The sequence below is a fragment of the Eulemur rufifrons genome, chromosome 21 (assembly GCF_041146395.1).
Source record: "Eulemur rufifrons isolate Redbay chromosome 21, OSU_ERuf_1, whole genome shotgun sequence".
Taxonomy (NCBI): Eukaryota; Metazoa; Chordata; class Mammalia; order Primates; family Lemuridae; genus Eulemur; species Eulemur rufifrons.
The window spans coordinates 10,355,978-10,379,201 of record NC_091003.1 but is presented as its reverse complement, the minus strand read 5'-3'; the positions used below and the strand labels follow the sequence as shown (position 1 = coordinate 10,379,201).

At 35.1% G+C, this 23,224-nt stretch overlaps 1 protein-coding gene across 1 annotated transcript in view; it reads left to right on the top strand.

Annotated features, from left to right (window-relative positions):
- Positions 1–23,224, top strand: part of MED13L (mediator complex subunit 13L) — a 268,378-nt gene that overhangs the window by 139,143 nt on the left and 106,011 nt on the right. Inside the window, exons 3-4 of the mRNA XM_069496718.1 lie at positions 3,084–3,168; positions 14,324–14,407. Of these exons, the coding sequence (XP_069352819.1) occupies positions 3,084–3,168; positions 14,324–14,407 (169 nt within the window). The remainder of the gene's footprint in view (positions 1–3,083; positions 3,169–14,323; positions 14,408–23,224) is intronic.

Genomic DNA, 23,224 nt, shown 5'->3' with positions numbered 1-23,224 from the left:
ACCTGTTCATTCTTCCCCAGTTGAGGGGCATTTGAATGGTTTTCAGTTTTTGGCGTTTATGAATAAAACGACCATAAACATTTGCTACAGTTTTTCACGTGAACATAAATTCTTATTCTACTTGTTATATATCTAGGAGGGTGTATGGATATAGGTAAAAACAGTCTCAGTTTCTCCTACTATACTCACAAGACAGAACCTTTCTGTAACCAAATGTCTGGGGATTTTTCCTCATACACCAAGCAAGCAGTTCTGCAGAGGACACCAGCTGTTTGTTCTCTGATTCAATTCAATTCTGCCACTATCTACCTGGAGATAGCATCCGATCCCACAATAGAGGGGTTAGTCTCACAAGACTGTACCCCCTTCAAATGACAGTGGCAAGGGCCTCCAGAACTTCTCACCACCCAGCTATAAATCTGAGGTTACCACAGCCTCCTCCTTGGGTTCTGTTTGCTGGAGTGGCTCACAGAACTAAGGGGAACACTTTACTTACGTTTACTAGTTCATTACAAAGGATACAGAGGAACAGGCTGATGGCAGAGATGCATAGGGCAAGGTATACAGAAAGGGACAAGAGCTTCCACGGCTTCTCTGGGTGCACCACCCTCCAGGAACCTCTATGTGTCCAGCTATCTGGAAGCTGTCAACTCACTCTTTTTGGTTTTTATGGAAGCTTCATCTTACAGCCATGCAGGCCTAATTGATAAATCATTGGCCATTGTTGTTAGGCTCAACCTTCAGCTCCACTCCAGCGTTCAGGGTTGGAGGTGGAGGGTTGGGGATAGGCACTGAAAGTTTGAACCCTCTAGTATGCTTTGAGCATTTTTTCTATTATTTGCCATTCATATAGTATCTTATTTGGTGAACTGTCTGTTCAAATCTTTTGGCAATTTTAAAAACTGGTATTTTTCATAGTGATGAATTTTGAGTTTTTTTTCAAAGTAAAAGTAGCATATCCTGAATACATGTCCTTGTCAGATATGTAAGTGTTTATCCCCCATCTGTGGCTTGTCTTTTCCATAGCTTAACATAACTTTTCCATATGTCTCTTAGAGCTGAAGTTCTTCATTTTTATGAAACCGTATTTCTCAATTTTTCTGTTATGAATCATGTTTTTGGTGTCACGTCTGAGAAATCTTTGCCTAACCTAAGCTTACTAAATGTGTCTCCTATGTTTTCTACTAGAAATTTTAGTTTTAGGTTTTGCATTCAGGTTTGTGATCCATTTTGAAGTAGTTTCTTCTACATGGCTTGAGGTTCTTTTTTGAAAATTCTATTCTTCCCCCACTGAATCACCTTGGCACCTTTGTTGAATTAAAAAAAAAAAAAAAGAGCCAGATGTGGTGGGTCATGCCTGTAATCCCAGCACTTTGGGAGGCTGAGGTGGGAAGATTGCTTGAGGCCAGGAATTTGAGACCAGCCTGGGCAACACGGCAAGACCCACAAAAAGTAAAAAATTAGGTGTCGTGGTGTGTACCTGTAGTCTCAGCTACTGGCAGGAAGATTGCTTGAGCCTGGGAGTTGTAGGTTGCAGTGAGCTATGATCATGCCACTGCACTCCAGCCTGGGTGACAGAGTGAAACCCTGCTCAAAATAAATAAATAGACAAACAAACAAAATAAAATAAAATAAATTAAAAAGTTAAAAAATGACAATGTGTTTTGGGGTCTGTTTCTGTACTCAGTTCCATTCTATTGATTTATCCTTTCTCCAGTACCATGCTGTCTTATCTATACTAGCTTCATAGTAAATCTGGAAATCAGGTGATATGAGTCCTCCAATTGCATTTTTCTTCCTTCCTTTCTTTATTTTGTTTTTTTAAGAGAGATGGGGATCTCACTCTGTTGCCCAGGCTGGAATGTTTGTTGGTTTACTGTCTTTTCCCCCCTATTTCTCTAGCTATATATAACACAAAATTCTTTAGACAAAGAGATTGCTTTGGGAAGGTTTGGTAAATTGGAATTAGCCACACAGGCAGGGAAATAATAGTTATCTGACATAACCAGGAAAAAAAATTCAGGTTTATAATTTTTAAAGAGTCTTACAGAAAAAAAGCCAAGAATGTAAATTGCACTTTTTCAAATGCTGAAGAATATGGGGATACATTTTGATATGTCTATTGGTATGGTAAAAGTATTAAAAATGCCATGTGGATTTAACGTGTGTTTTAATTCTCTGCCCAGATTTTTTCCTGTGAGTGCTTTTATCAAGATAACAGGTAAAAGAGAGAGGAAATTTTCTTCTGTAAATGTTTTCATCTTTTCAGTTTTTTGCTGTCTTGAATTGAACTAGTATAATTTAAAAGGAAATTAATTATCTTCTCTAGGGCATTTTATATCTGTTTACATATTTATGAAAAAAAATTTTAGGAATGCATGGGGCATTGTTAATCTGTTGGACCTCTTGGTGTTAGAGTTACTTGTGGCTCCATGTTACAACTTGTCTCAAAGACAAATACAATATTTCCAAAAATGTCAAACATTAATGAAATTGGAAATTCAAGAAATAAATTTGCTGTTCTAGTAAGATTTAATTCCCTGACAATCTCTCTAAAATAATGTCCTTAAAATCCCATCCAGATATTACTTTCAAAAGATTTAAAGAAACTTGTGTAATTTTGACATACTCAGAAACGTTTTCCTCTTGATTTTTCCTCCAAGAATACATGTCATAACCTTGGTATTAATTTGTGGCATTTTTGTTATCTTTAAATGGACCTTTAACAAAATTAGTCTTTGTGACAATATTATTAATAGACAGAAGGATTAATTTGAGAATTTCAAGTGATTTTAAACTTGGACGAAGCAGGTTGGGAAGACCTTTATGGGAGGAGCATTGTACCATGCCTCATAGTTCAAAGACTTCAAAAGCAAAACACATTACTTTCTTTTGTACATAAGTATTTTATAACTTTGGGCAAGTATTTAGCTTCCATTCTCTGTTTCAATGTGAGATTATTTAAGTCATTTAAATTAACTCATTAACTTTGCTTTAGAAAAATGTTTTAAAAGTTTCTTTATTTTTATTTGGATGTCCTTTTTACTGGTTCTTTTTTTTTCTTTTTTCTTTTTTTTTTTCAGTTGTGGAAGAAGGACTCTGGGAAAATGGCCTTTCCTATGAATGTAGGACGCTGCTCTTCAAAGCGATCCACAATCTGTTAGAAAGGTAAGAGAAGGAACAGCATGGCAGTGGTTTTGAGACACCCAAGTATATTGCTAGATACTCAGAGAGCTTCCTGTAATTTTCAGAAACTCTTCACATAAAAGGATTTATTGCTAGCATGAAAATTAATTATATAAATCTCTTGTTTTCTTTTTTATTGATATAATTTCAAATTTAGAGAAATTTCAGGAATAGTATAAAGAGCTCCCCATATCCCCCTGCCCCTCGTGTTTTTTTTTGTTTTTTTTTTTTAATTAATTCTCTGAGTCGTTTGTAGGCTCCAGATTGATGATGCTCTTTTTTACCCCTAAGTATTTAGGTGTATATTTCCTAAGGATAAGGATATCCTCTCATACAAGCACAGTACCATTATGAAAATGAGGAAATTTAACATTGATAAAGTGCCATCATCTAATCTGTAGTTCAGTTCAGATGTTGTCAGTTGTCCCAATTATGCATCCATTATAGCTTAACCTCTTAATATCCAATCCATGATTATACATTATATTTAGTTTTCATGTCTCTTTAAATCCAGAGTGCGTCCCTTGGCCTTTCATTTTCTTTCTTAACACTGACATTTCTGATGAGTTCAAGCCATATGTTGGCCCCTTAATTTGAGGTAGTTTGTCATGCTTAAATTTAGGTTACAGTTTTTAGTAGGAATACCATAGAAGTGGCATTGTATCTTCAGTATCTCATGGCAGGAGGCACACGATGTCAAGTGTCCCATTATTAACGATGTTAATGTTTTTGATCACTTGATTGAGATGATATTCTGCTAGGTTTCTCCATTTTAAATTAATACATATTTTGTTAACTGTGATCTTTGTCAGTTCTGTCTTCGTAATTAGTATGTAATTTGTGGCCAGCTGTAATGAGATTGTGTAATTATCCTGTTTCTCATCAAATTTTCACTTATTCGTTTTAACCTCTATTGGTAGTCTTTGCTTAAATAAGTTATTACTATTATGGCTGTAATGGTAATTTTCAAATGCCACCATTTCTTCTGCTTTTATTAGTTGGCATTTCATTATAAGGAAGAGCTTTTCATTTTCTCCTGTTTTATTTCCTTATTTCCTTATCTTGCTATGTAAGTTTAGACTCATGGATTCCTATTTCATTCAGTGGATCATAATTAATTACTATTGTCATTTATTTTGGTGCTTACATTCTTTCACATTTGAACAGGGCAAGCCCCTTCATGATGACTTCTGTGTCCTTTTGACATGATTCTATCATTGTTTGAGTACCTCCTTAATTTTTGGCATGACAGTATGTCCCAGGCTCTAAATGGTATTTTGAGGGGAGAAACAGATGAGAAATGACGGGTTAGTTAAGAACTTCCTGAGTCTGTATATCGTGCTTTTAGGTAATCAAAGCTGAAAGGTCATTCTAGTACTATTAAGTTTCTTATCCAAGTTGTTGAGTAAGGTGATTGATACCACTGTAATATCTCCTCTTAGGATACTTGAGCTATAGTTGCTAAGTTGTCATCAGTTATTGAGAAAGACATTTCCCACCAAATTACTCCATTTCTTATTCTGAACTTTAGTTTCTAACCCTAGAATTTGGAGTGGATCTAGAGGTCCTCTGTTACTAAGGTGTTGCATACATGTAGGAGTACTGATTTGTTTCAACAGTTCAGAACTCTTAAATATTTTAAATATTTGGTAATTCTCTCTCCCACTGAAAAACAAAACAAAGTCCACACAAACGCACTTCAGGTAAATGTGGAAAATTTACTGCTTCTATAATTCTATGTCAGAATAAAGCTCTTATATCTGTACAGTAATTAGTGTACCTTTAAACACAATTCTTTTTATATAAACTCTTAAGGTATATATATTGTAGCTCATCGTGTTTTTATCTCATGTTTTATTCCTGTAAGAAAAGTATTAATGAATCTATGGTTGAATTGTATTCTTTTTAGTCTTGTATTTGAAATGGTGGCATGTTTCTTTATTGGGAGAAAATTAGAAGAGCAGAAAAACTGGGAGAGGAAGGAAGGAAGGAAAGAAAGAAAGATGATTTATTCCGGGCTCATGAATTCAGAATTTGTGATGAAAACTGAAGTCCACGTCAAGTTGAATTATTATTTATAGGAAAATTAGTTGTGACATATGTAATAAAGTTTGGGATAGTTCTGAAGAACTTAGGTTAAACCTTGGTTGGATTTCAGGGTCTGTTACTGGGACAGTTACCCTACTCATTAAGCCTTAGTTAACACTGGATAAATTAAGTATAGGATAGTGTGCACCTGGAGTTTTTGCTAAATTATATATATAATGTGTGCTGCATAATGCCTGACATATTGTTAATGTCAGTAATTATTACTTTTGTTCACATAAATTTATTATTTTGCATACCGTGATTTATATTCTTTTAAATTTTATTAAACTAGTCTCAGAATGGTGTATTTGAACCCTCCTATTGGATTTAATTTTGAAACAAAACAGCTTTTCTTTTAGAAAATAATTAATGATCAAGCCCCCTTTGTATAATTTATGTGGATGATTTGAGATTCTTTTGAAAAATTGTAGTAATCTCTTTGTCCTTCAAAATAATAATGTTCTGTTCTCATCAAGCTTTAAGTAACTGTGCTCTATGAATGAAAATTACCCTGCCGAGGAGGCAGGAAAGCATTTAAAATGGTGGTTGTTAGCTCCCTTTATTCATGGTCAACAGAGACTGGAAGGACTGATATATACTTGCCTTTTTGTTCTTTCAATAAGGTTTCCTTATCTGTTTACAACCTACATTTATTGAGATACAGTTTACTATCTTGTTCTAGACAATTTTCTATTATTCCTTTCCATTTCTATTTAGATAACATCAACTTGGTTTTCTACTTTGGATGTTATGAGCTTCTGACATGAAAGCCAGAATTTAGGTTATTAAAATAGATCATCAAGGACTATATCACTTGCAGGATGCTTGTTCTACCTGAACCATTTTCTCCTTAGTTTGCTTATTAACAAAGCTTGTACAAGTGATTTATTATTTCTGTTTTTTATATTTAGGCAGAAGGATATGTTTAATTAAAAGGGAATTCCATTTAGTACCTTGAGAAACTCTCACTTATAGTTAAGCAGGAGTCATATAAATTGATCTTCTTTCCAAAAGGCTGCAGTTGCTAGTATATACAGAATGATGTCACTGCACTGGCTTATTAAAAATAATTTACTGCAGAAATTAAGGTGATGTTGTAAATTTCACACAGAATAGTATAATTTCATTTCTTGTTGCTATTGATTGATGCTTAGGTAATATTATATTGATACTCTGTAGAACGTTTTAAATTCTAAGGTAATATGACTTCAAATATTTTCATCTTTCACTTATTTCTTCTATAACTCTTCAATATTTGTCTATGCTATATTGTATATATCTAGCCAAGGTCATCTGTCCATTAAAAAAAACCAAAAAAAAAAAAAAAAAAGAAAAAAAAATTCACTGCTACCCACTCAATAACGTTTTCCATGAAGGTAACAGAAGACTATATTTGGCTTTAATTTTATGTATCTTTCCAGCTGCACACATTTCTAGAAGTCCTTTTCTTCACTGCCTTCAGAGACAGGAGATATTTTGGGTCTTAACTCTGCCAGTTAACTACTTATGTGACTTAGCTTGGGGAACCCCTGTTCCTTCACCTATAACATAGTGAAGGGTTCTTTGGCTCAGCACAGTACCTTTCTCAATATAAGAAGCCAATAAGTGGTTAACTGCTATTAATATTAGTAAAAAGAAGTATTGAAATTACTATTTTCAGACTGGGAGATCCCATTAAAAGTCTATGTAACCAGCTAATTGTGGAATCCCATTATATGATATTTTTTTTTTATGTGATCATCCCCTTTTTCTTTGGGTACTTCTGGTTATGTGAACACATTCCCAAAGGAGTTCTTTTTATTTTGAGAGAGTACTCAGTGTTAGAAAGCCTGTCTTCCTGTAAGTTTCATTTCTTTATGTTAATTCTGTTCATGGGATCATATATAATTCATGTAATCCTACTTGCATTAGGGGACTTGTTTGATATTTTGGCCTCCCTGAGCTTTTTCTTTCCTTGAATGTGTTTCTTAACATATAATATTGAATTCCTCACCTTCCCTTGCCAGTCTTCCAGACATCCCTCTAGTCGGTCCCATTCTCTTCATTTTGATTGCCATTGGCCTCCTTTAAGACGTCACAAATGTTTCATGAAGTACTGCAGAGGCCTTTTTCATCAATCAGGTTAGGCTCAGTTATGCTGCAGTAACAAAGACCTGAAAGATCCTACCAGCTCATAACAATAAGGGTTTATTTCTTGCTCATGTTGCATGTCCATTATGAGTCACTGACTGCAATACTATATGTCCTGTTCCCTACACATCTCATGCTGGCAAAGCAGCCCCTGTCTAAGACTTGCTGGGCTCACAGTAGAGAGCAAAGAACAATGGCAGAACACATGGTAGGCCCTTGACACTGTTCAGAAGTGTTAATGCCATTTCTGCTCACGTTTCATTGGTCAAGACATTCACCACCTAGCTTAAAGTTACATGTATGACAAATACCATCTTTCAATAGGGAGATACTATAGTCACATGGCTAAGCTTGATGTCAGTGGGAGAGGGAGAGAGAGTATGTATTTGGGAAAAGAATACATCTGCTGTGCCTCTTAATTGAAGTGTTTCCCCCTCCTAATGCTGTATCCTTCAAACAGCTACAAGTTATGTTACCAAAACACAGATAGGTTTCTGAAACACAAGTCTGGATGTATTTACACATGTTTTTTAAAACTTTGAGTCATATTAGCTTCTTTTGGTATTTTCTTCATTTGTAATTTCTTAGTCAGAATTTTAGTCTCTGGCTCGGCGTAGTGTCTCATGCCTGTAATCCCAGCATGTTGGGAGGCACAGGAGGGAGGATTGCTTGAGGCCAGGAGTTTGAGACCAGCCTGAGCAACCTGGTGAGACCCCATCTCTGCAAAAAATTAAGATTAGCCAGATGTGGTGGTGTGTGCCTGTAGTCCTAGCTACTTGGAACGCTGAGGTGGGAGGATCACTTGAGCCTCGGAGTTTGAGACTGCAGTGAGCTATGATGACGCCACTGCACTTTAGCCCAGGAGACAGAGTGAGTCCGTGTCTCAAAAAAAGAGAATTTCAGTATCTGAGACAGTTTAGCCATTCTAACTTTTATAGTTTTAGGTCATGCAGTCATGCTTATTTTTCCCTCTTTTGAAAGAGTGAATGTGCTTCCTATTTTCTTAATGATCGATATCTTTTTTTTTTTTTTTGGCAAAATGCCCAGAATGATAAAATACCATTAATTTAGTTTTTATTTACATAGAATCTCTGCTAATTCCCCCCTTCCCCATCATGCACTTCCTAGTAATGCAGTAGTTCAGATTATTCTTCATTAGTCTTTTCAATTTAAGGAAATTTTCTTGTGTATTTATAATGAACTTCTCAAAGGTTACACTTTGTGTTTTAAGTTTAGATTGTCTCATACTCCTAATTAATGGAAAAATACTTTGGCTGTTAAAAGATTATGGAAAACAAAAACCTGCCATTGTTTTTGGGAGGTTTTTTTGGTCTATTTTTAATATTGCAGACAGTAGTTATTACTCGTATATTATAATTGGTATAAGTTTTCATAATATACTGTATCTTTTTAACCTAACTCAATCAAAATGAAGTAAAATATTGGATTGAAAAGGTTTTGAAAAATCCAGGAAATGTGTACGGTTCAAAAACCTCGAGATTTTATTATTGCTTCAGTGATTTGTATCACATATAGGACTTAGGAAAATCTTGCTTTTTTAGGTTTGTAGAAATACTTAAAATGTCTGACATAATGCTGTCAAATTGACATTATGTATGGTATACTTTAATTTTTAAGTTTTTAGAATGAAAAACCCAAGTTAATTTTGATAGAAAGCTAATTTTTTTCTCTAAAATGCAAATCATTGCTTTGCAAACAACAGAAGATTACATGGATCTTTTGAAGCTGTTATGTTTTATCATGTCCATGCTTACTTAGGGAGACTTTAATCTGTGGGTATTTGACATTTGTAAAACATAATGGCTCTTCAGAGTAGTCCACTGATACTGCTTTGCTAATGGGTTGTCAGCATATTCACCCCATGGTAGTTGATAACACAGCTGTAAAATTGCCTTTGACCCAGAGCTGCTTGGTTTGCAAGAGTTGGTATTTAGAGTTAAGATATTTTATTTGGAAAAGTACAGTGAAAATGATGTGGAGAAAATTAGAATTATAATTATGATAACATCAACATTGTATTTGTGTATTCCTAGCTTTCAATGTGTTGTGGAATTATGATCCAATCGAGGTGATTGTCGAAGGGCAAATGAGCAATGTTCTTGGATGTAGTGATTAAGGGGTTTCAAAATAATAAATATATTCACTAGAGTATGGTGGTAGGTATAGCCCTAGTTGAAGAAATGATGATAAAACATTTCTTCAACATTGAGAGTCCTTGAGTATGTGATAACAGGAGCAAGAAATGAGTAATCACTAAATTTCCATGGAATCAGCTTGCATTTGTCTTATTGAGAGACATATGTCTTGACACAGAAACATTAGGCGCACACACACACATATGACCTGGTTTTATTTTCATTTTTCAGCAGCTGTTTCTTTTTCTTCTTGAAACAGTGATTTTTGGGAGGTGGTAGGGGGTTGGGAAGAGAAATAATTTCCTAGTACCATTGCTGAAAGAACATTCTATAAATCAGGCATCACATGGTAATCTTGAAAGATAATTTATAGTTTACTACTTTACAGAATTATGCCATATCTTAATAGTGAAGTAATTTTGAAAATCTCAATAATAATGTCTGGGGTTACTGAGTAGACAGCCAGGGTTAAGTGATAGGCTTACTGCTATTTATGATGTTGATTGGAAACAATTTTTGGCAGATGTAGTGTATCTTCTAGGTTTATTGGTGAAGTTCAATATAAATTTTATCCCTCAAAAATAATAAAGGTTGATAAAATGTTAAGAAGGAAATTATTTCTGATGTAATTTTTATATCTTAGAATTATCTCTCTTTAAAAGATTTGCAGGGCACATTTTCTCAGGACCTCTTGAGGCCATCTACTGTGGGCCATCAATCACACACATTGGTCTCAGAATAAACTTCCTTAAATTAAAAAAAAAAAGATATGCTTAATTATGTTCTTCAAATATAATTAAAGCATTTGAGCAGCAGTACTGGTCTTACTGAACATTTTTTTAGCACCTCTGTGAGCCCCTGTGTGTTGACTATGTACTAAGATTTTAGTCTACAGTGGGATGGTCTATAAAGAAGTGAAATACGTAGATTTTTCCCCCTTAAACACTGAGTGTGTCATTGATGAGAATACATACACAGAAGAAAGATCAGATAATAGTACAAGTGGTTATAAACAAGATTAGTGGTTATAAACAAGAAGACTAACATTACAGTATGATTAACAAAATACTTCTTGGCATTCATTTCTCAGATATTTATTGAGGACCTACCAATATAAAGCAGAATATAAACTATATTACATAATTGGCACCTAAATATTTGCTGAATATTGTCAGTGAATGAGAAAGTACTGTGTCTGCCCCCAAGAGCTCATAGTTTTGTTGGAGAAGAAAGCCATAGAACTGAATTGTTCTAATTCAGTGTACATGTTATAGTAGTTTGCAGGCTTGATCTGGGGCAGAAAAGACGAATACAGGTTAAATTGGAGGAGGAGGAGGAATGGAACGAGGTGAGGAAGAGATCCAGCCAAAGCAGGGTTAGCAGCCATCAGTGGTGGCATTGAGGACAGAAATGCGTAGCTAGGATATGCTTCATGGAGTTCCCCAGCCCAGTGGGATTGTGTGCAATGTTTTGCTCTTCCACGCATTTTTCTGGGGAAAGAATTTATAATGGCTTTCATTAAATGTTTTTTTTTTTTTTTTTTTTTTACTATAGATCTGTGACCCCAAAATGATTCAGAACCAAGGACTTGGAGCCTTAGTATAGTGTGCTGTTGAGTCAGCATACTCCCATGTACCAGGTCAGGTTTTAGAACTGTCTTTCTTAGCAAAGACACACCTCCTCCTCTCTAGTTTCTTCCCATAACCAGTTGGAAATACTGTCTGTACTGCCTAACCTTGGAGGAACTGTGTATGTGTCCCTCGGCTCCCATCCCAGTACTTATAAAATCGACTACTTCATCTAATGCGATTCTGTGTTGTCATGTTTTCCTTTCATTGTGTAGGAAATCACTGATCACATAGAAACTGATCAGTGATTGAAAAATCACATAAGTCATTTATGAGTCTCATTTGGAAACAGATGGTTTCAGATTGAAGGATCAGTAGTTTCCAAGGCTGTTTTGTCTATTAGTGATAACAACCTTTTGTTGACATTGCCTGACGAAGAAATATGATCTGTAGTAGGAACTCCAGGAGATACATTCGTATAGAGAGGTAGACTCTTAAGTAGCGTTTTCATTAGCCTTTTGTCTTTTGCTTTTGTTTTCAAGTGGGCTTGGCTGTGCACTGCTCTCCACCCTCTAGACCTTGTTTGTTTTTTTTCTGAAATCAGCAAATAGAATTTGTGACTTACTTGGTAGAAGGGCAGGGGTTTTGAAACAAACATATACACATTGCCCTCTTTAGTCATATATTTTATGTTCTTTTCTTTCATATTATACTCTAAATCCTTGTATTTTTCTTTGTATATACTGTAAATTGATGTTTTCTCTATTTTTGAATAAATGATTCTTTTGAATTCTGACCTTCTGGGCATATATAAGAAAAGGAATATGTTTTTTAAAAACGGTATTTATTAAGTGAGGATGTGTGTCACTAGAAGACAGTGTTTAGTGTGTGATGTGATTCCATACTTGTTATATACCTTATTGCCTTCATTCTTAGCATCATCAATTTTAACATGCACCTTCAATTTAATAACAGCTTTTGGAGAATAAAGAAACACTATTGGCCGAGTGCGGTGGCTCACTCCTGTAATCCTAGCACTTTGGGAGCCCAAGGTAGAAGCCTTGCTTGAGGCCAGAAGTCATAGAGCAGCATAATGAGTCCCTATCTCTACAAAAAATAGCAAAATTAGCTGGGTGTGGTGATGCACTCCCATAGTCCTAGGTACTCACAAGGCTGAGGAAGGCAGATCGCTTGAGCCCGTGAGTTTGAGGTTTCAGTGAGCTGTGATGCCACCACTGCACTCTAGCCTGGGCAACAGGCTTAAAAAAATAAGAAACACTATCATGAATTAAATAGACCCATCATTTACAAGGTGCATTTGGATTTAAGAAATGAGGAAATAATTGAGGAAACATGACAGCATGAGAGTTGGTGTATGGTAATAGTTAAGTGTCCTGGCTTTGTGATCAGATATACCTGGGCTTGACTACAGCTCTGCTATTGATTAGCTGTGTGACCTTGGCTAGGTGACATTCTCAATGTGGCTAAGCTTCTTCGTCTATAAAAATGGGCATTGTAACACCCATCTCTTATTATTACTACAGTTAGATGAGATACTGTGCCTGGCAATCAAACAAGGTAGTGGTAATAGTAATGATTCAAGTAGTAATTATCGATAGTATTATTGGAGGAGGAACTTGGTATCAAACTCTCTAGAGTTTTTAGTGGAAACATCTATTTGTATGTAGTCTAGCTAAAAAATTAAGTCTCTTAGCTAATGAATAAACTGGAGATACTTTTCCAGTTTTGCTTCTTGAGTACTTTCTCCTTGGGTGGGTGTTCCATGCTTCCTGTTCTGAATTTAATGCAGTCACATAATCTTTAATCCTAAAAATCATGTTTTGTTTTGTTTTTTTTTAAACTGATAAGCTTTGGAAAACATATGGGGTTACTTTGATTTTCTTCATTGTGAAGAAGGAAGGTTGTAATATAAATTCATTTTCAGAGTAAAACCAGTTGAAGCCAGTGACTTTTTGATGCAGCAGTGTTCTAAATTGACTTTGCCCAAAGGGAGTTACATTGTGGCCAGCAGAAACTATTGCCATTTACTAACCCACTAACCTGTAATGAGTTGGATGAGGGCTTGAATTGTTTCTGTCCTCCTTGATAGTGTGGAAATTACACAGACAAAAGCCTCATGCAAAATTGCCTGAATATTGAATAAAGAATTGCTATACAGCTTTTTTACTGATAGGTAGCACCTTGTATAGAAGAATTACATCCAGTGTTCTGATAGCTTTTCTTGCAAAATATGTATCATTTTGTTGAATAATGCTAGAGATTACTGTGTTTCATCAATTCCAAAATGCACATTCCCCTCACATTTTTATGTTTTTAAAATCAGGGATACTTCTTACAATCTATGGCATCTCACAATTGGCCATATGGCTGTTGAGATATAGTTGTTGTTTGCACATGCGTTACCCAGACAGTTATAACTTGGTCATAACTGTATTGTTGTCATTTCAGTTGTATTGTGTGCATTACTAATATTACATGAGTTGGGTACGATTGCCATTTAACATGCCTTCAAAAAGAGTACCCCATGATTTGACATTGAAACACAGCATACACACAAACAGCATGGAAACAGCAGTGGGGCACAATTCAGATATGAGCAAAGCAAATATTCATTATTGAAGTCATGACTGCAATTCCTTCTGTTCTTGCAAAGCCTTAACCAAGTGCTCACCATGCCTACAAAAGGAAAATACCTAAGTGGCTGAAGCTGTGTTATGTTTTTGTTACTGAGGTCCTTGCTAAAGGATTGCCTATCACATGCCAACCAGAAAAAAGCCAGCATTAAAACTGGCAAGATGGACATCAGTGGCTTAGAAGAATATGTCTGAGGTACTCTAAGAAATGCCATATTCCTAACATTCTTGATGATGCAAGAATTGAAGTTATGCAAAAATGTGATTTGATTTGAAGTAATTCTGAAATGTAAGATATTTTAGGAATACATCAGTTTTATATTATTTTCTGACATTTTTTACATGGGCATAAAAATCAATGCCCAAAGTCAAAGTTTTTTCAGTAAGTATAATGTAAAAATTTTAAGTGATAAAATATTTTGACAGTTTACATGTTGATGTCTTTATTTTCAGTGGTGTATCTCATCTGGGATTATTGATTCAGTGACTTGCTAATTTGTTATTGAAACTATGAAAGTAATTCTCAATGTAATTATTATAGGTGCCTGATGGATAAGAACTTCGTTAGGATTGGGAAATGGTTTGTCCGTCCCTATGAAAAGGATGAAAAGCCAGTCAACAAAAGGTGAGTCTTGAGGATATGCTTGGCTGTTTGATTTCTTTTGTCTTGTGGGTAGGGGAAGCAGCTCATTTATTTTCTAATAATGCTAGTAGCTTAGCTGTACTAAAGTAGATTCCTGGATCACAGTGTAATTAAATGCTGTATTATTAAATTTATGTTGAATATTAAAAATTAGAGAGGTGATTGCCAGTATACTCATGTCCAAACCACTTAGTGCCACACTATTTGAATTCAGATATTCTGTTTTGGCTGTGCTTTGTGTTGTTTCATCTGGATATTTTCTCTCCTCTTAAGCTTGGAATTAATTGGTTTAATTTGTTTATTCTGTTCTTATTCTACCTAATTAATATACATTTTCAAGAAATGCACACACCTTTTAGGTTTAATAGCAAAGCATACATTTTGTATAATAAGATATTACCTCATACCAGAAATGTATTCATGTAGGAGAATACTTTTTAGCATTGTAAAACTTCCCTTCCGTCTCCCTTTCCTCATCTCCCCCTTTCTCTCCACCCTTCACTCTTCTCCCCACTCTCCTTTTTCTCCCCAAACTCTTGTTACAGCCCAGTCATCTGTGTCACTTCCCTTCTAGAGTAGGCAGGGAAGGGATCCCTAGTCTAGAGGGTGAGCAGTCACCTTCAGTGTAAAAGGAAAAGGGATCTCTTCCTAGTAATAAGATTAGTAGCTATACTGTTTTTAGGTTTTGTCATAAATTTACTCTGAACATAAAGTGGCTAATATAGAAACTAACATCGTTATTGTTTAATGGCGGTGGCTGTTTGCCTTCAATAGTGAAAGTAGTAGTAGTAATACTTAGAAAAAAATAAGGGTAAAGACTTTTTAACGATTGTGCTGATTTCTTTTACTAGAGGAAGCTTGCTATTCAAATATTTGAGTCAATTTTTATATATAAGATTTGCATTAAATAAGGTATATATTTCTACTATAAATCTTTCTAAGTAATGATAATACAAGAAATGTCATATTGTATTTTATCCCTAAAATATTGAAATGGGATATTTTCTAATTTTAAAGAACTTTTCTTTCTTATATATTTGAAATCACCTTAATTCTGGTGTGAATTTTGAAATATGATATATACTAGCATTGTGGTTCTGTTGCCAACCTTTTATGGAGTCAATGGAAAGCAATTTTGAGAGTGCATAATGTATGTTACAATAATTAGAACACTTATTTAGTGTATTTAGACCGTTAAAGGATATTACAAAAATAAAGCTTTTAAGTATTGTTCTTAGAAATTAGTAGATTTATCTCTGACAATCTTCCAATAAATGTTGTTGACATGCTTTATTTAGGATTTTATTAATAGTTGTGTAAGGTTGAAGTCTAAAAGCTTTATATTTATGGCTAAAGAATGTCATGGAAAGCTCTGAGTGCTAAGATGAAATATTCACTTCTTATGTAACTGTGGAGCTGCCTCCCTGTTGGAATGTTCATATGTGGTCTATTACTGTAGTCTTCTGCCTGTCTGTGTCTTCTGACTTCTAATCACTCTGCCCTTGTATATACTTTTGTTAGACTACTTTTGGTGAAGCACTCTCTGGCACAAGAACATAATGTGGTGTCAGGTGTGTTTAGGAGGTTGCCTAAACTTCATGTGGCATTTCTGCTCCCCAGCAGAAGCCTTTTTGTCCAGTGGGAGTTGTCCTCCACAATTGCTAGCATAGTCTAAACTCATTTCCCATTTGTTCAGGATTTTTTTATTCCCATCCTCTCCAGCAATTGAAGTTAACTTTGATCTCTCTTCTTTGAGCTGCTCCCCTGAGGCATCTTTTCTAGCTATTTCTTCTGGCATTTTACCTCTAAAACTGTCAATAGCATGTTTATGCTGCTATTCTTACGTTGTGTGTGTGTATGTATATATTTAATTTTAGTCTTCTCTTGAATTTGTACTGTGGAAGATGAGAATTTAGTCTCCTTCCTCCTGTGAACTAAAATAAAATCTTAAGGCCCCCAGCTGACTGAATGGCCCCCTCTTGGTCAAGGGTAGCCCCCTCCCTCCCCAAAAAAACCTTAAAGCTGAGTTGCTGGCCATGAGGAGAAGGGAGGTCAGACATGCCTAGATATGCCCTGTCCCTTTTTTTGGAGTTATTCTTTGTAGCAATAAGATAAAACATCATTAACAAGCCTAAGGCCATGTAAGACAAAGATTAAACCACACCTGCAGGTCATCAGTTTACTTAACAGCTTAACAAAGTCTTGGTATATGTCTGGTGGCTTGTCTCTGATAAACAGACTTCTTAACTTAAAACATTCTAATCCTTTAGACAAAATTTCATTTCTTTAACCAATTACAAATCAGAGAATCTTTAAACCTACCTATAACCTGTAATCCTCCTGCTTCAAAATGTCCCGCCTTTTTGGGCCAAACCAACATAACTACCTTCCATGTATTGATTTATGACTTTATGTGTAATTCCTGTCTCCATATATACATAAAACCAAACTGTAACCTAACCATGGCAAGAACACTTGCCTCAAGTCTTCTTGGGCATGGCTGTCTGGGCCATAGTCACACATAGTCGGCTCAGAACAAACCAATTTAAATTATTTTACATTTTGGGTTCTTTTCCGTTGACACTCTTTCCCCATTCCTACATTATTCCTAAATTGAATTTTGAAAACAGAGTCATTTATTTTAGTGTCCAGTGTACATCATAATTTTACCTTTTATTCTACTCAAGATCTATAATTCCCAGCACAAAGGGTATCACATGTTGGGTTGAACTGAATGGAACTTACTTTTTCTTTGTAAATCTATTTAGTGTGCCCTAGGGTCGAAATGGAGAATTGGATCTGAAAAGTCATGCAACATAAAACAAAATATCAGTATGTTATTAAAACAAAAACATTCTCATCATCATTCTTGTATTGATGTTAAATGATGATCCTTTAAAATATTTACATTTTATAAATGGGTTAAAATTGTTGATTCTTATAATTACAGGTTGTGCATTTTTTTTAAAAATCAGCATTATGATTGAGTGGTTTGTTCAAGTTTGAGCAATTGGGCTCTTTATGATGCTTACTTTAGTTCAAGTATTCCTTAGTAAAAAGCATACATTACCCTATAGGATTTTGTCCCTTGTGTTGCTAGACCTGAATTGCAATTCTTGTAGTAGAAACTGCCTCAACACATTTTGAGATCTTAAACATGCCTCATGTAAAGTAGGAGGCCTTTCTAATTGGTTGCATGCAGAAGAACCTAGAGGGAACATTGTTGGGCAACATTTGAAGGATAATTATGTACTCTTGAAAGTGATTGGTATTGTTTACACAGTGTTAACTGGTATTGGGAATGTAAGAAAACAAAGGGATATCTTAGTATATATAATTGAAGACAGTTGGCTAAAGTATTTTTATGTTAGCTGAGATTTAAAAAAAAATGACTACATATAGGAGATACGTTTTACTAAAAGAAAATTGGGCTGTTGGCTGGAGAATTTTGGGGTTTATCTCAGTGATTTAAAACATTACATCATCTTCAGTGTAGCATACCATCTCTCTATCTTTACTTCTTATTTATAATTTAAAAATCTAGAATTAAACTTTAAGAATGGTTCACCTCTTTTCAAATAACTTTCTTCTGTAATATTTCTGGGCCCTAATTTCACTGTTGAAAAGAAACATGAAACTAGAGTTTCTTAGTAAAAGAACAATATCTGTGATATCTCTTAACAATATGTAAAAATAGAAACATTGGGGTTATATACTTTTACCTTTTCAGCTATATCCCTGCAGCCCTCCATTTACCCATTCTCTAAAATCTTGTAGTACTGTCTTCAACATGAATATGATCAAGTATTAAATGGAATATGTACTGTCTTGCATTATTCCTTGATCATGTTAAGCATCTTTTGTGAGTTCAAAAAGGTAAGTTACCAAAGGACACAATTTTAATACTGGCTGGCAAGGCCTCTTCTTCCCTCCCCCCACCCTTAGAAACACGGGGTGCTTAAAAAAAATACCCAGTAAAATCTTTTTTTTTTTTTTTGGTTGAGACAGAGTCTCACTTTGTTGCCCAGGCTAGAGTGAGTGCCGTGGCGTCAGCTTAGCTCACAGCAACCTCAGACTCCTCGGCTTAAGCGATCCTACTGTCTCAGCCTCCCGAGTAGCTGGGACTACAGGCATGCGCCACTATGCCCGGCTAATTTTTTTTTTTTTTCTATATAGATTTTTAGTTGTCCATATAATGTCTTTCTATTTTTAGTAGAGACGGGGTCTCACTCAGGCTGGTCTCGAACTCCTGACCTTGAGCAATCCACCCGCCTCGGCCTCCCAGAGTGCTAGGATTACAGGCGTGAGCCACCGCGCCCGGCCCCCAGTAAAATCTTGATAAAATATTTAAGTATATTTCAAACGAGAGGATTCTTCAATTGAGGAATCTTACTGGTACGTTTGAACATGGCCCAGTGTTTGAAGTACAATACAGAGTGTGTTCTGTAGATGCTGAAGTACCACAGATTCTGTACTTGTGCTTTGATTTGCTGTAAAATGCAGACATTCCATGTTTCACAGCTCTTTTAATTCTTCAGGGGTACATCACTGAGTGGTCTTCATTTGGGATATTGGCACCTTACACATTTGATCTCCTTTAAGGAGGAATGCAGTATTACCTATAACTCATTTGAACAAGTCAGATATTTTCAGCAACAGCTAAAGTTATAGAAGGGCCAAATTGGAGCCGAGGCTAGGGTGACACCAGATATGGGGAGGCAGACGAACAGGGGCCAGTTATCCTGCCCTATGTTGTAAATATTCAGAATTATAAATCTTGAGCTTAGGAATTAGGACTTTTTATACATGTAACATTTTCAGGAAAGTGATGCACATATGCATTATTATGAGTTTTATTGATGCCATAAGTAAAATGCCATCATTTACCAATAGACTGCTTCTTTGTAAATAAAAGACAGAAGTTTAGAACTTCATTATAACACCCCTTCTAATTGTGCTTAGTATGCATACTCAAACTGGTCTGCTCACCATATGCTGTGTGTTTCTGCTCCTGTGCTTTTTTGTTTTCTAAACCGTGATTAGGAATAATGATAAAGGTAGTAATGATTATGTCCACTTTGTACAGGTGGTTTTGAGGATTAAATGAGATAATGTAAATGACTAGACAAGTCTTTTAAAGCCTGTTTTATAAGTTTTTCTGAAGGTCTCATAGCTCTTTATACACTATGAATCAAACCTATCAACTTTTCAAAATTAAGTGATCATAATTCAGGGATAACATCATGTATTTTATTTTTCTTCTTTTTAATCTTTTGATATTGTTTATATACATGTAAGTCCTATATTCTCTAAACCATTCATTAAAGCAGATGATAGAACTTCCATAAAATTCACTCCCTTGGACTAAGTATTTCCATAGGTTTGATTTTGGTCTTGGATACATATGTCATTATAAAGAGGCCTTTTGACTATGAAGGACTCACTGCAAGTTAGTCTGTTTCGGGTATTTCACATGTAAGAGGCGATTCTAAGAAATACGGAGCCAAATGTCTTTAGTAATAAGATGAAATATCGACTGTGGGTAATAAGTGTAGGTGGAAGGTGACCCAGGCAGAAGTGGATCCATTGGTCAGAGTTATCAGATGAGGAAGAATCAAGTTCCTTACAAGCCACCCACACTTGCAGAACTATCTTTATGGATGAGCATCATTCAACACATTTATAAGTATATTTACTCATTTGCTTTATACTTTGTTCTTTTCTTCCTACTCATTCCTCATAAAGGTACCAATAAAAGGTGAAAGTTTTTCCCATTCTTTTTCCTTCTCAGGCACATTTGTCACTTCTGTAGCTTGAAGTGAAAAGAATGTTTGACATGGAGTGAAAAATTTTAGCAAAATAAGTGGGAGATTGAGAGTAAAACAAATTATCTATATTTTTAGTTTACTGGCATAGTCTGGCATTAAAAGGTACTGATTATACAAATGTAGCCATTTGTTCTTTTGTCCTTAGCCCTCTGTTTAATGAATAGTACTAAAATGTTTCCTTAGAGGAAATTTAATTCTGTGTCACTCATTCATGTTTTAAAGCTTTCATTAATAGTGCTTTTTTTTTTAAAAGAATGTGTTCATAAATCATCCTAAACATTAAAAAGAATCCGTTGTATATTTTTTGGATTACAAATGGATTGAATATATTTATTAAACATTAGAAAATGTAAAAAACTGCATAGACTTATGAGAGTTTAATTACATTCTAACACTAAGATATATCCATTACTTTAACACAGAAGTATATATGGAGTTGTTTTTGATACTTTTTAGTATTATTACTATTATTCATACATTAGCACGAAGTGCTTGGTAATTAGTGAAATCTTTAAAACTTGGGCCAGGCGCAGTGGTTCATGCCTGTAATCTTAGCGTTTTGGGAGGCCAAGGCGGAAGGATCGCTTGAGGCTGGAGTTCCAGACCAGCTCAAGCAACACAGGGAGCACCACATCTCTACAAAAAACAGAAATATTAGCTGCACTGGTGGTGTGCAACTGTAGTCCCAGCTACTTGGGAGGCTAAGGAAGGTGGACCGCTTGAGCTTGAGCTTGAAGCCAGTGCACTCCAGCCTGGGTGAGACCCCATCTCAATCAATCAATCAGTAAAATTTGGCTTTTAAAATTAGAATTATTTCTAGATAAACTGGAAAAGGACAACATCAGCACAGTAAAGTACTATTTACAAAAAAGGAAAATCAGGATTCTAATGCAAATATAAAACAAATAATTGCCAAACATTTTAATAACTCAATTAGTGAGGGAACAGGTGTGATGTTATAACCAATTCAAAGAGTAATTTATAAAAGAATATTAGGATAAAATTTCAGAGTTAGATAGAAAACTGGCTACCATCCATTTCAACAAATAATATACATACTATATTGAAACAATAAAATTTATTTTTAAATAACTGCAATTGTTTATTAATATAGTATTTATGCCTGTTGAGCACTGCACAACTTCTCAAACCATAGAATCAGATTTGACATCACTACTCTCATTTTCTCTCCACAATCATTGTACTTTGTATCCCCACAACCACTGAAAAACCAGTTTCACAAAGATTTAACTTTATTGGAGGAAATGTAGTGCAGTCTAATATTGAAACTGTGAGCTACCTTGAGCTAGTAATTTGCATGTTCTCTGACAGATGTTGCTTTGTTTCCTTCAAAAATTTAAAATATCTCACAACCCCCTGTGAATTTGCTACAGTGTTTTGGGGTATTTGGTGCATAGTTTGGGAACCCAGGGGCTAGATAGTCCTTAGGTGCACCTTTCTCCCTGTGTGATATCGACAGGACAAGCTGTCCTCCTTTTGCCTTACTTCAAACTTTTGAATAAAATTTCTTAACAAGTTCTCTGGGGAGGTTCTAATTAGAATTGTCATATCTCTTAAACTGCTTGGTGGGTGGTGGTGGTGTCACTGGTTGTCCTTGTATACTCAAGGTTTGCCAGTATTCAGTGACTGGTGCTTAATAGTAAATTAAAAGATATGATTTACTTTGGAGGACAGATACATTTATTTGTTGCATTTAGGCAAACTTAAGAGTTATGGAGGAAACTATTATTTTTTCTTCTTTTATTCATCTTATTCGAGGTGTAAGAAAAAGTATTCTCTTAAATTTCAAAAATTGGGCATATTTTAAGTGCTAAAGAAGACTTCAAGTTTTAATATTTAACAATATATTTTATTTAAGGGATGTGGATTGAGGAGAAAACTGTTTTTAAAACCATATGACCCTGTTATTAGTCACATAAGGCTGGAAAGAAAAATGCTATAATGCATCTTATTTTTCTCTGATATAGGATGAATGTTAAGCTGAAAAGAGTAATTTCATGGATCCAGATCCATCATCAGGAAGATCAGTAATTGAATTAGTATTTAGAGAAAGAAAGGATGACCCATTATGCAATTAGGAAACAGGACAATATCCTAACTCCTTCAGCAGAGGTATAATTTCTGTGATTGAGAAGATTTTTAAAATTTAATTACATGTTTGGAAAGCATTCTAATAAAACAGTTCAGGCCAAGGGCTAAGCGTATATTTATTTACCTTCCTCAGTAGTAGATTTTGGGTTTTCACCAAGTTTATGTTTTATCTCTTCTTCCTTTTTCTTTAGCAAATTAAACGTTTCCAGAACTCCCAGATTTTTTGCTATTAATTAAATTATTTTCATTATAGGGAAATTAACTTGCATGCTCTTTTACATTTGTTAGTTCCTGGTATTCTTTGACTGTTTGATGAATGCACTGAATGATTGAATGAGAGAATAGTAACTGAAGACCAGTTAATATAAAATTGAGGCCAGTGGGATGGTGATGCCACAAGCAGTCTTATTTTCATAAGAGAGCTAGAATGCTGGAACTCAAACAGACTTCCCAAGGTCAGAGAGCTCGACAGAGCCAGACTAGAAATCTTTCCTTTCCTAGGAGTGTACTTTTTGCTTTATTACGTTGCCCTCCATGGTCTAAGTGCTTTTTTTTTTTATTAGGGTTTTAAAAAAAATTACAAAAGTAACACTTGCCCATGAAAGAGTTAGGCAGTTTAGAAGGCTGCAGGTGAGAAACAAAAGTCCATCTCTTTACCTTCTGCTCTCCTATGTCCCATTCACCAGAGATGTTCACAGTGAGTGGTCTCTGATGTATTCTTTGAGAAGATTCTTATATTGTATCTGTACATAAGTAATTTTACTTAAAATCTACCATAAAATTAAGCAAAATCAAACATGCTATTTTAATCCAAATTCCTAGCCTCCAAGTGTGGACTTTCAAACTACTCAGTGCCATT